Below are 11,825 nucleotides of genomic sequence, written 5' to 3' on the forward strand. Positions count from 1 at the left end.
ATGTTACGCCCCTTACCATACTGTGATGATGCCCTGTCCGGCCGGAGCGTTTCCTGAGGTTTTGAGTCATGCTACTTCACTCGCGTGTTTGTGCTTTACTAACCTACAGGTAAAACAGCCACGTTGAATTGTTTTGTGTTTTGACTCTGTTATGCACATGTTTTTTTCAGTCTGTCTGCCTTATTAATTTGCTTATATACAGGGCTGTTCCACAAATTAAGGCAAGGTCTTAAAGCGGAGCAGAAAGTCTTAAAGGGGTCATATGATGCTTTTTTAAAGATCATTATTTTGTATTTGGTGCAATATAATATGTTGACATGCTTTAATGTTCAAAAAACACATTATTTTTCAAATACTGTACATTATTGTAATATTTATTACAATATATATACAAATATTTCCACATAGTGAGGTAGATATGTGGGGGCGTGTTAGAACGAGCCGTTTTAGGGGGGCGTGGCAGAGTCTTAACTTTGATAAAGAATATCTCTTTGGTTTTGAGACTTTAGTCTTTGCAACTTCAGGGATCTTATCTATGCACAATCAGCTTGTAACACTCCAAAGAGAAAGGAAAACTTGAAATCGCATCATATGACCCCTTTAAATTGATAGTCGGGATTAAATGTTGCATGCTTTGCAAAAAAAATGAATATCGTCCTCAGTATTTTTGTCTTGATTTTCAATTCAAATATCTAAACATACTTAAATCGAGATGCATTTACTTGATATATATATTCCATGATACATATATATATATATATATATATAAATATATACAGTGGGTACGGAACGTTTTCAGACCCCCTTAAATTTTTCACTCTTTGTTATATTGCAGCCATTTTCTTATTATTATTATTATTATTATTATTAGTATTATCGGCTTTTACTTTGAAAGCATACGGGGTTTTCTTCGCCGGATGCGTGTCTTTTATGTCTTGTAGTCCGTTTCCGGCGCCGCGGTGGTGGTGTTGTTGTTGAGGCGCTATGGTATGTCGGCGCGGCCTCGATCTTTTCCCGTGAGTTTTTGTCGTGTTCTGCGGGTTTCATGTTCCGCGCCGCTGAGATCAAGAGCTTCGGTAAAGCGGGAACCGGCTGGTATGTGTCTCGCGTGTTATGCCGTCGGTTTATTCAGAGCCGATTATTATTTGATGTGTGGATTTCTGACCCGCTCGTACTCACTATAAACTACCATTGTATCACCATGTAGTTTTTAATATTTCACTATGGTATTCTTTAAAATCAAATACCACCACAGTACATGATTATGGTGATAATACATTAAGGTTACCAAAACTACCATGGCACTACATCACTGGACCTTTGTACCAGTACTTTTATTTACTGTGTTAATACTGTGGTTTATTATTCAAAGACAGAGCTTGAAACCATCGATCAACTGATTGATTATCCATATTCATTATAAATCCAGCCCTCATAAAAAGTGTCTTAGTATTGCTACCAGCATTACATATGGACACTGCCAGTGAGAAGGTCAAACAGTAGCATCTGCTATCATCTCCACCATCTGCAGGGAGCTTAAATCCTGAGAACTGCATTTATACATCGACTTTCAAAATGCTCTGCCGTGTACAACCTGTACATAACAGAGACAATTGGGATTCCCTGGCGTGTAAAAGGACTTTAATAAATAATAGTAAAAACATGTCAAAATAAAACAAATAATAGAAAAGTCATAGAAATTAATAAACCAAATCATTTTTAAAAATCACGATATTTTTTAAGGCAAGTATACATGTTTCTGCTTTTAGCTCTAAAATATTTAATTGACTAGAAATTGCCTTGTTAGTACAACCTCTATTAAATTATATTTAATAATAATAATCCATACCCCCTCCTTATAAATAAATATTTATTTAAACATTTTTCTCCTAGTCTCCCTCATTCTGATCAGACATTTTCGGGTGGACGATGGACAAGCTGGTCCATGACCTGATGTTGGTCCCTAAATTAATCAAATTAACCCTTTAACTGCCACCCGTCCCCTCTGTGGGACGCCTAAGTTTGCTTCACTATATTACAATTAAATCCTAATTAAAATCAAACATTGCATTAGCATGAAAATGGTACATCAATATCATGTTACAAAATGTTTTCGTTCATGAATTATACAAATGTAAGTTTGGATCGTGCACTTTCACGTCTGTGTGCAAAACTGTGAGTGACTGTTAAAGGACTGATAAATTATGGAAAAACTATGAAAAGCAAAATTCGTAAAATAAATAATAGAGAAATGATAGAAATTAATAAATCATTATGTGACATGGTAATTCATTTAAAAGAAAATCATGGATGTTTTTTTTTAAGCAGATGCCCTGTTAGTACAGCCTCTATTAAATTATGTTATAAAATTCTATATTCAGTCATTATGAACAAAAATTTTTTTCTCTTTTTTACCTGATTTCACTCATTCTGATCAGGCACTTTTGGCAGACAAGCTGGTCCAGGTCCTGGTGACCATCCCAAACAAAGTCCCATTAATAATGCATAAATGAATAGAAATGGTTAAAAATAAGAAAATCAATCAAATAAATAATAGAAAAAACAATAAATGTAAGAAAAATAAATAATAGGAAAGTCATAGAAATTAATAAACCGTTATGTGACATGGTATGGCAAAATGTTTTATTTTTTTGTGAATGTACATGACTAGAAATTGCTCTGATAGTACTATCTCTATTCAATTATATAAAAAAAATTCTAATCCAGTCATTATAAACAAATAGATTTTCTTTATCATTTGCTCTTTCATTTTCACCTAATTTCACTCATTCTGATCAGGCACTTTCGGCGGACGATGGACGAGCTGGTCCATGACCTGGTGTCGGCTCTGGAGGAGAGTTCAGAACAAGCCCGTGGAGGGTTTGGAGACGGTGGAGATCATGCCCTGGCCGTCGGGTGCCTGTTGAAACGCCAGGCTCGCAAGCGTCGTGGCCGTAAACGCCGGTCCGATAACCCTCACCCGCCGTGGGACACCTGCCACTTGAGCGAAGGCTCCGAGTCCAGCCTAGAGGAGCAGAAAGACTACCGCTCATCCACGGCAGCAGGGGGCGCTCACACCCGTGACAACAACAGCGACTCGGATGAGCAGCTGGGTGCGAAGCGGCGTACACCACTCACTGCTGACTCCGGCAGGGGGAAGAGACCGCTGTGGCTGGACGACTTGAGCGGAGTGGATGGTTTGGGAACGCGCAGTTTGCGAAGGCGTCGGAAAGTCAAGCGCATGGCTGTGGACCCGCCACTAGATGTCGCCACCATGCTGGCGCCGCCTTCCAGAGCGACAACGGTGGGCGGCAGCAGGGAGGCAGGGTTTAGTCCAGAGGCCAAAGGGAGCAACGGGAACAAAAACAGGGTGAAGAAAAGGAAGTTTATGGTGCAGAGACTCGCACAGGACACGGCAGACGAAGGCGTGGTGGTGGAGAGCGAAGAGGCGGGGCAAGCGGCCAAAGATAAGATGGACTTTGAGGAGCAGAAAGGCTCGGATGAGGAGATGAGTGACAGGTGGTTAGTGTTCTTCTCTCCTGTCTAGCCCCTCCTCTTCCCGTTTCTCTGTCCTTCAGAACAAGATCTTTCAAAATGCTAAAAAAAAATAGGAAATTCTGTTTTGCATAAATTATTTTTCTACGTCGATGTTCTTTTCATGACAATTTTTTTATACCCAACCTAATTATCTAATTACCGTAATGCACAAAAAAATGCATAATGCCAAAATAAAACATGAATAGCACAATGGCATATTATTTAAATTGTATTATGGTCATGTTTTTAATGCCTTAAATTATGCTGATTTTAATTAAAATACTCAAATAAAAATTACTAAATTTTTCTTTAATTTTATTGTGAAATATTACAATACTAATAATATTTTGTTCTTAACTTTTATATTATTATTATTATTTTATAGCCGTGTTAATATTGTAATCATTTTAAATATAAATAAAAGTACAAACTAAATTAAAATAATTATATTACACTAATATTCTACTGTAATACTGAATGTTAGAATCAGTACAGTAAAATATTAGTTAAAATAAATTTTCATAAATTTTTTATTTTCAATTAATTTTTAGTATTTTAATTAAGAGATTTACAACAAAAAAAAGTATTTCTTACTCAAAAAGTATTTGGATGCATTACGATAATGAACATTTTGGGGAAAATGTGCTGAAGTGTTATGAAAATATTCACAATGTTAACAGTCTTAATATTCCTAAAGAAAGAGCATATTGTTTGTTCAAAAATGTTCTTCCTTTTTCTTTTGTGACCTGGACATGTTTTGTGAAATTCCGTTTTATTTCACACCAAAGGCTTAAAACGATGTGTAATGTGTGTGATTACAGCGAGACGAGCAGCGTGAGTAACAGCAGTGATGGGGGTCTGTACACAAACGATGAGGGAAGACAAGGTGTGTGTACTCATATATTTCATAATCACCATAAATCATGTATAGAATGAACAGCTCGTGTTTGAGTGTTGCGTGTGTGTTTCAGGTGACGATGAGCAGAGCGATTGGTTCTATGAGGGCGAGCCGGGCGGGGCTTGTGGAATCGCGGGTGTGGTGCCGTGGTGGGAGAGAGACTCTAACGAACTGGACCTCAATGACCCCGTGTTCAACAGCATCCTGACCGGAGCGTTCCCGTTAATGTCACAGGGAGCTCAGAGAGGTGAGAGTTCAGACACACAACCTTCAGCTCTAACACTGTAGTTCACATGTGTGTCCACCAGCGGACAGAGCTGTACAAACCATTATGGAGGAAACAAAGACCATATAAAAGGTCATCATGAATCTTCATCTCACTATCTAAAAATAAAAAATTCAAGTTTGATGGTTTAACGTTTAAAAATTATGAAATGAAGACAGTATTATTAGTATAGTAATTTTATTTAATTTATCATAGTTTTTATTATTTTTCTTTAATGATCGTTTTTGTTTTTACAGTTATTTAAAAAACTTTCATATTTTTATTTAATAACAATAATAATCACAATTATAATTATTATTACTAATAAAAAAAACTTAAGTTACAAAATGGTTCTTTTATATTTTATTTACCAGTGATAGTACAGTAGTAGTAATTTTTTATTTAGTAACTTTTCTTTTCTTTATTTTTTTAATTTAATTGTGATTATTATTGTTATTAAATAAAAATATGAAAGTTACAAAAATTTTCCTTTAATACTAAATTTTTCTATTTTAATGAAATATCACAATAGTATGTCTTATTTTGATTTGAAGTAACTTATATTTTTATTTACTACTATTATTACTACTACAAATAATAGTAATTATTATTATTATTAAATAGAAATATGAAATTTACAGATTCTTTAATACTGAATTGTTTTATATATTTTGAAATATTACAATAGTATTAATTCTTATTTTGCTTTTCTTAAGTAACATTTGTTTTTATTTAATAATTATACAAATTTACTTATATAAAATATAAGTAAATTTAAGTCTTTAATCCTTAATTTTTTATTTTACAGTGAAATATAATATTATTATAATATTAATATAATTTTTTTTATTATTTCTTATTTTGTTGTAATTCAGTAATACTAATACTGATAATACTTTTTATATTGCTATTATTATTACTAAATAAAAATATAAAAGTTAGCGCATTTTTCTTAAATACAAAAGTTGCTACATTTTTCTTTTTTATTTACAGTGAAGTGTTACAATAATGTCTCTTAATTTGTTTTTACTTAGTAACTTCTATATTTTTATTTAGTAAAATTTTTTTAAATCACTTTTTAAATCGAATTGACAATTTTTATCAGGAAAATTGTAATTCGATTTTTTCCCCTAAATAGTGCAGCCTTAGAATGTGGTATCTGGTAATGGTGTCCATGTTCTAAGGAGGTTTATTATACCTGGAGAAATGTATTCCTGTTCATTTGGAGCATGTTCGTTAATAGTTAGGCCTTGTCTCTGACTGGTTTTTAACAAAGTCCTGTTTTTTTCAGGGTTTCAAGTGCGGCTCGCGAGACAGGCCTGTCTTCAGCAATCACAGGTATGTGCACTTGTCTAAAATATGAACTCATTGTTTAAGATTTATGTATATGTGATGTTTTTAATTCTCTTTCCCAACAGGGAACCGCTCAAGGAATTCCTGATAGATTACCCAGATTATCCCAGGATCCTCATGAGTAAGTCCTGATTGGCTCAGAGGTGTCTGGCAGATCAACATAGCAATTGGCTCTGTGATCATTAGTTTTAGCGTTTTTATGTCTGACTTATTCATTTGTTATAAAGTATATTATTATTTTTTTATGCATTCACCTTTTTTTTTTTATAAATAAAAGATAATTTTAAAATTTAAAAAGTACTTAATTTGCTGTTTTATCTAAATAAAATAGATATTGCCACATTGTTGTTTAATGATTTTTGTTTATTTAATTTGGCATTTGAATTGCATTAAGTAAATTAATCTTTTAAATTACATTAATTGAATGTAATAATTTTAATTTAACTTAATGATTATTTCATGAGAAATGCATTTTTATTGAGTTATTTGTAATATAAATTATTCTTATAAATTATATTTTTGTTATATATCCAAATCCATAACTTAACATCTGGCTTATTTTAAGAGTTTGTTTGCCCTCTTTTGCAGCTCGTGGTTCAGCTCTGGGGCCAGAAGAGACCAAGTAAGATGTCTATGCTTTTATTTATGGCATGTTGAGTTTCAGGCCTGTATGCGTGTAATAAATCATCATGTATCATGTTTCTCTATGATGATATGGTTGTGGCGTTTTACATATGTTTAACATGTTTGTGTATGTGCAGTTGCTTTGGGATTCTCGCAGCGACAGAAGCCACAGGAAAAGCTGCTCTTTAAAGACTGCCAGCAGGTAATAACATATCAGAATCAGAATGAGCAAACATATATGACATTGAGAACAGAAAGAACATTTGTAAGACTTAAGAAAAGAAAAAAAAGTGGTACGCATCTGGAACAGAAGATTTATGTACAGATTTGTGCATTATATGTTTGGTCAGGTGCACACCAATCATCCTTTCAGCTGTCCTAACAGACCGTTGCATTCTTCTTATATCTGATTTGCTGGCTTACCCAAACCAGACCGTTATAGAAGAGCACAGAACCGACTCAATAACAGTCTGTCATCGATAACAGTAGCTAATTGGAAAAGGATGGAAAATGCCCTTCATTTTGTTTGCACTAATAAATGCTGCTGCCCGCCATCTGCAATCACCAATAAAACGTTGTTCCATATTTTTTTTCTATATAGTCATAAATATCATTATCGCAAATATTCTTGAAATATCTTGATATAATTTTGAGGCTAAATATTGCCCACCCCTAGCTTGTATAGGATCGCAGCTTCATGATCATAATTTTTAGTAAGGGTGAAGAAAAGCTTTTGGCTTCTCTTCTGAGGCCACAAGAGGGCGCATCGAGCAAAATATTACTAACGCACGTTTATTCGAAGCATAAGATAACATGACTATCTTTGAAAAAATGCATAATGTTTAAAATAATGTTTATAAATCAATTATAATTAGTTAAGTTGCTTAAACAACTATATACAAAACAGCATCATGTATGTATGCATAGTTTAATACAAAGGGCGGAAAGCCAATCACACAGAGAAAGTTCAATTTTTCATTTAAAAACATGAGATGCAGTGGGATGGGGGAAAAACCCGCCATAAAGTCTCGATATATGTTTTTTTCAAAGTTAAACTTGCATTATGAGCTTCCTGATCTTTGCTTCATACCAGTTTGCACATATTTTTTCTTCGCAAACGTTGATCTGCCTTCAAAACACCCGGTAAAAGAGTCGCACGATAACATGTGTCATCACTACGACACCTTTACGGCATTGGTTCTGGCTTTTGTTCACACAGGGCTCATTCTGGGACTGATCCCGGCAATGTTACTAGGTCCCCAACCCGGGATCGATCCCGGAATCAATCCCGTGACATGTTTGTGTTCACACAGAAGGCACTCCGGCAATTTTCCGGGACCAACGTGCAGTGTGAAAGGGGTTAAAATGGCACCAATTAGCTCTTCTGTATTATTTTGCCATAGTCTAATTTCAAAATATGCAATTTTAGCATATTTACCCAAGTAGTAACTAGGGCTGTCAAAATGGCTGAAAAACTAAATTCAAATTTTGTACTTAAACATGATCATAATTTTTAGTAAGGGTGAAGAAAAGCTTTTGGCTTCTCTTCTGAGGCCACAAGAGGGCGCATCGAGCAAAATATTACTAACGCACGTTTATTCGAAGCATAAGATAACATGACTATCTTTGAAAAAATGCATAATGTTTAAAATAATGTTTATAAATCAATTATAATTAGTTAAGTTGCTTAAACAACTATATACAAAACAGCATCATGTATGTATGCATAGTTTAATACAAAGGGCGGAAAGCCAATCACACAGAGAAAGTTCAATTTTTCATTTAAAAACATGAGATGCAGTGGGATGGGGGAAAAACCCGCCATAAAGTCTCTATATGTTTTTTTCAAAGTTAAACTTGCATTAATTTTACATGGCTTTCTAAACATGCGGCTCTTTTGTGCGAGACGCGAGTGCAACGGTGATAGATGTCCCTCTAGAAAATGTGCGAAATATGTTTTCTGTGTGAATTGCTTGGTTTCAGTTTTGATGTAAACAAGATCTTCTCCGCATTGTTCTCTTTTTCCTCAATATTTTTAATGAACAACGCAGCAGCGCCACATCTGGTGGCTTCAACTGGATAGGCTAACAAAAACATTATAATGCAACGACACATTGCCATCGCATCTCATGCGTCACTGATAAGGCTGCTTCATTAACGCTCACCTAAAATTGTGGATTTTTATTTTAAATTCGACGAATATTCGAAATTCGGAAAAAAAAATTTGACAGCCCTAGTAGTAACTATCCTGAACTCTCCCTCTCTCTCTGTAGACAAACAAGTGGTCATCTTGGCTCTTTGTGTACTGGAGATATAAAGAGACGACGGAAAGCTGCACCTGTGGCAGCCCCATCATCCTCAGGTAACACACGCACGCATGCACAAACACACACACACACACACACTCACTCACTCACTCACTCACTCACTCACTCACACACACACACACACACACACACACTCATTTAACATCACAGCTGTTGGGTGATCTGAAATGTTTCTGTGAAGAGACGTCAGACCCACATTCTGAATAATAAATGCAAATGATGCCCTATTCCTTAACACAAACCCTTCATGGAAACATGTGACCCGTGTGTCATCAGGAAGAGCCAGAGGCTTGTCGCCGTGGTAACAGTAAACTCAGTGGCTGTTTTGTGACAAGATTGAGCAGGCAGATCAGTGCTGATCTCATTTCCTCATTAAAGAACATCATTTCCTGCCATGATCTGTGTGACGCAGAGCACACAGCTGCGGCCCTCAGGGGTCAGAGGTCACAGAGCTGAGATTATCAATTTCTCAGAAACTCTTTAGAGTTTATGAGGAGCAGGAATTGTGACATGTAACATCAGAATTATTTGAAACACAACTGAGGAAAGCACTCTCCACTTTAGTTATGAGAATTTCAGTGCAACCCTGCATTGAAACACTGATTTATATGCTAACACTTTACAGTAAGGTCCAATTTTGGATGCCATAAACTAAAAATGGACAACATGTTTTGGTTACACATTATTTTACAGTGTTCATTCATTTTGTTATGTATTTACATAAATCATTGCAGTGTCATTCTGGTTAACTACATGTACTTGCTGTGTTGCTATTTTTAAAGCTGATGAAAATTACAAATAGTCTTGTTATTGGTCTAGTAGTGATTGATTATGGTAACATGTTATATATGTAGCATAAACACTGTAAAGTAAACTGTTACCACACTGAAAAAAAATTGTCGTGGAAACAAATTTCACTCAGAAATTGCTAGTAAATTTCACAAATATTTATAAAGAATCAGCAAGTAACATTGAATTATTCGTGAAATTTTGTGTGTGTGTGTAAAATATACTCCAATAAACTTCTAAAAATCATTCCAGTGCATTTTAGTTGTTCAATTTGTTTGTTCTTAACATATTAACTAATGTTAATTTAAACAACTTGAAATGCTAAAATGTAAACATTAACCAAGATTAATAAATCTCGTATTGTTCATTATGAGTGCTTTTTAGTTATTGCATGAACTAAGATTAATGTATAGAACCTCATTGTAAAGTGTAACAGTTTGCATTAATTTAACAAAAATATGAAGTAAAAAATGTTTAAAAAAAAATCTAATTAATTAATTTTAAATAAAATCTTCAGAAGTAAAGCTTCCACTATGGAAAAGAACATATTTAAGATGTAGATGTGCCCAATTGTCATAAAAATAGTCACATTACAAAAATGTCTAATATTTTATTTTATAAAATTGATTTTCTTAATATATGTGTGTGTGTGTGTGTGTGTGTGTGTGTGCACGCGCATTTATTTATATATATACATATATATATATATACACACACATTTTAAATCTGTTGAAAATTATTATTTATAAGTTCATATTATTTGTTAACTAAACATCTGGACATTTTTATATATTTTGTGGGTTTTTAAATGCATTTCATGCTTTGAATGCAGATCAGAGTTCATCTAAAGGACTCTTTCAACCCATTAAGTGCATTACAAAGATCAGTGAGCTTTACTGTTTAATGCAGATGATCCCTTTCTCTCCGTGTCTCTCTCTCTCAGGTGGGGTGGGTGAGGGCGCTGCTCCTCTCCCGGAGTCAAACGTGGGGAACCGTATGCTGCAGAGTATGGGTTGGACCCCGGGGTCGGGCCTGGGCCCTGACGGCAGAGGCATCACGGAGCCCATACGTGCGTCTCAGAGGCCGAAGGGAGCCGGTCTGGGCTTCAACTGAGCTCGAACCGAGAACAGAGAGAGCAACTCACATAGAGACGATGCCCTGGGCCCGGGGGGCCGCCTTTCTCGCCGTTAACCGCAGCCAGCCAGCAGAGGGCAGCACTGAGGTGACATAGATATAGGAAAAGATGGACAGAATGAAACGGAATAGGACACCAGACAAGGACTGACTCTAGAGCTGCCTCACTGCCACCACACACACACACCGACTAATTTCAACACAACCGTTAAAGCAAATTAACTTTGGAAAAAAACATTATTCACCAAAAAAGTATCATTAGTCAAAAATTTGCCGTTTGTAATGAAAATTTTTCTGACAGTACAGTAAGAATTCCATGAAGAAATATTTAACTGCAAACATCATAGGAAAAACAAGTAATAAATTATACTTTGCATAACGAAAATTAAGCCTGTTCATAAAACCATTAAGGCATTGTGTATTATGATGTTATTTTTATGTTAATGAAGCACATTTCCCTCAACATTCTTGTTACTGTAATGAAAAACTTTAGATTTTTTATTAAAAAGAATAAATTAATATAATTTTTTTCACATTGCAACAACAGTAATAAAAAAAATAAATGTCCTTAATTGTCATCAAAATGTTACAGTGGAAAAAATAATGATGCAAAAATCAGGCTTCATTTACTTTATACAAAATATGATTTATTTTTATTATTTTGATGTTGATTTTTCAACACCCTGCAGAAGTATTTCAGTGAGCCTGTGGGTCGTTATCAGTGATGTTAATTACAACAGTTCAGCGCTCAGTGGATACCAGCGGAAATTAGCTGAATCTTTTTTTAGCTTAGTTTTCTTATTTTATTTTTAATTTTTTTCGAAAATAATTTTTAAATATTTCACCTCATAAAAACCAATGTGTTTTAACATTAGATCAGTCCAAATTATCGTCTATC

At 34.7% G+C, this 11,825-nt stretch overlaps 1 protein-coding gene across 3 annotated transcripts; it reads left to right on the plus strand.

The window, feature by feature from the left end:
* The first annotated feature begins 943 nt into the window (after positions 1-943).
* LOC107550410 (G patch domain-containing protein 2-like) lies at positions 944-11,431 on the plus strand. 3 transcript variants are annotated; one of them, XM_016231677.1, is made up of 10 exons: positions 944-1,095; positions 2,800-3,522; positions 4,359-4,423; positions 4,509-4,682; positions 5,992-6,038; positions 6,119-6,174; positions 6,642-6,675; positions 6,815-6,879; positions 8,951-9,039; positions 10,737-11,431. In XM_016231677.1, the coding sequence occupies exons 1-10, from the start codon at positions 1,046-1,048 to the stop codon at positions 10,904-10,906; spliced, it is 1,473 nt and encodes a 490-aa protein (XP_016087163.1). In that variant the 5' UTR covers positions 944-1,045; the 3' UTR covers positions 10,907-11,431. The 3 variants fall into 3 exon arrangements, with proteins under 3 accessions (XP_016087163.1, XP_016087164.1, XP_016087165.1); XM_016231678.1 differs by having other exon boundaries at positions 2,800-3,519; XM_016231679.1 differs by having other exon boundaries at positions 956-1,016.
* The last annotated feature ends 394 nt before the right edge of the window (positions 11,432-11,825 follow it).

Source organism: Sinocyclocheilus grahami, unplaced genomic scaffold, assembly GCF_001515645.1.
Source record: "Sinocyclocheilus grahami isolate Dianchi unplaced genomic scaffold, SAMN03320097.WGS_v1.1 scaffold397.1, whole genome shotgun sequence".
NCBI classification, from domain to species: domain Eukaryota; kingdom Metazoa; phylum Chordata; class Actinopteri; order Cypriniformes; family Cyprinidae; genus Sinocyclocheilus; species Sinocyclocheilus grahami.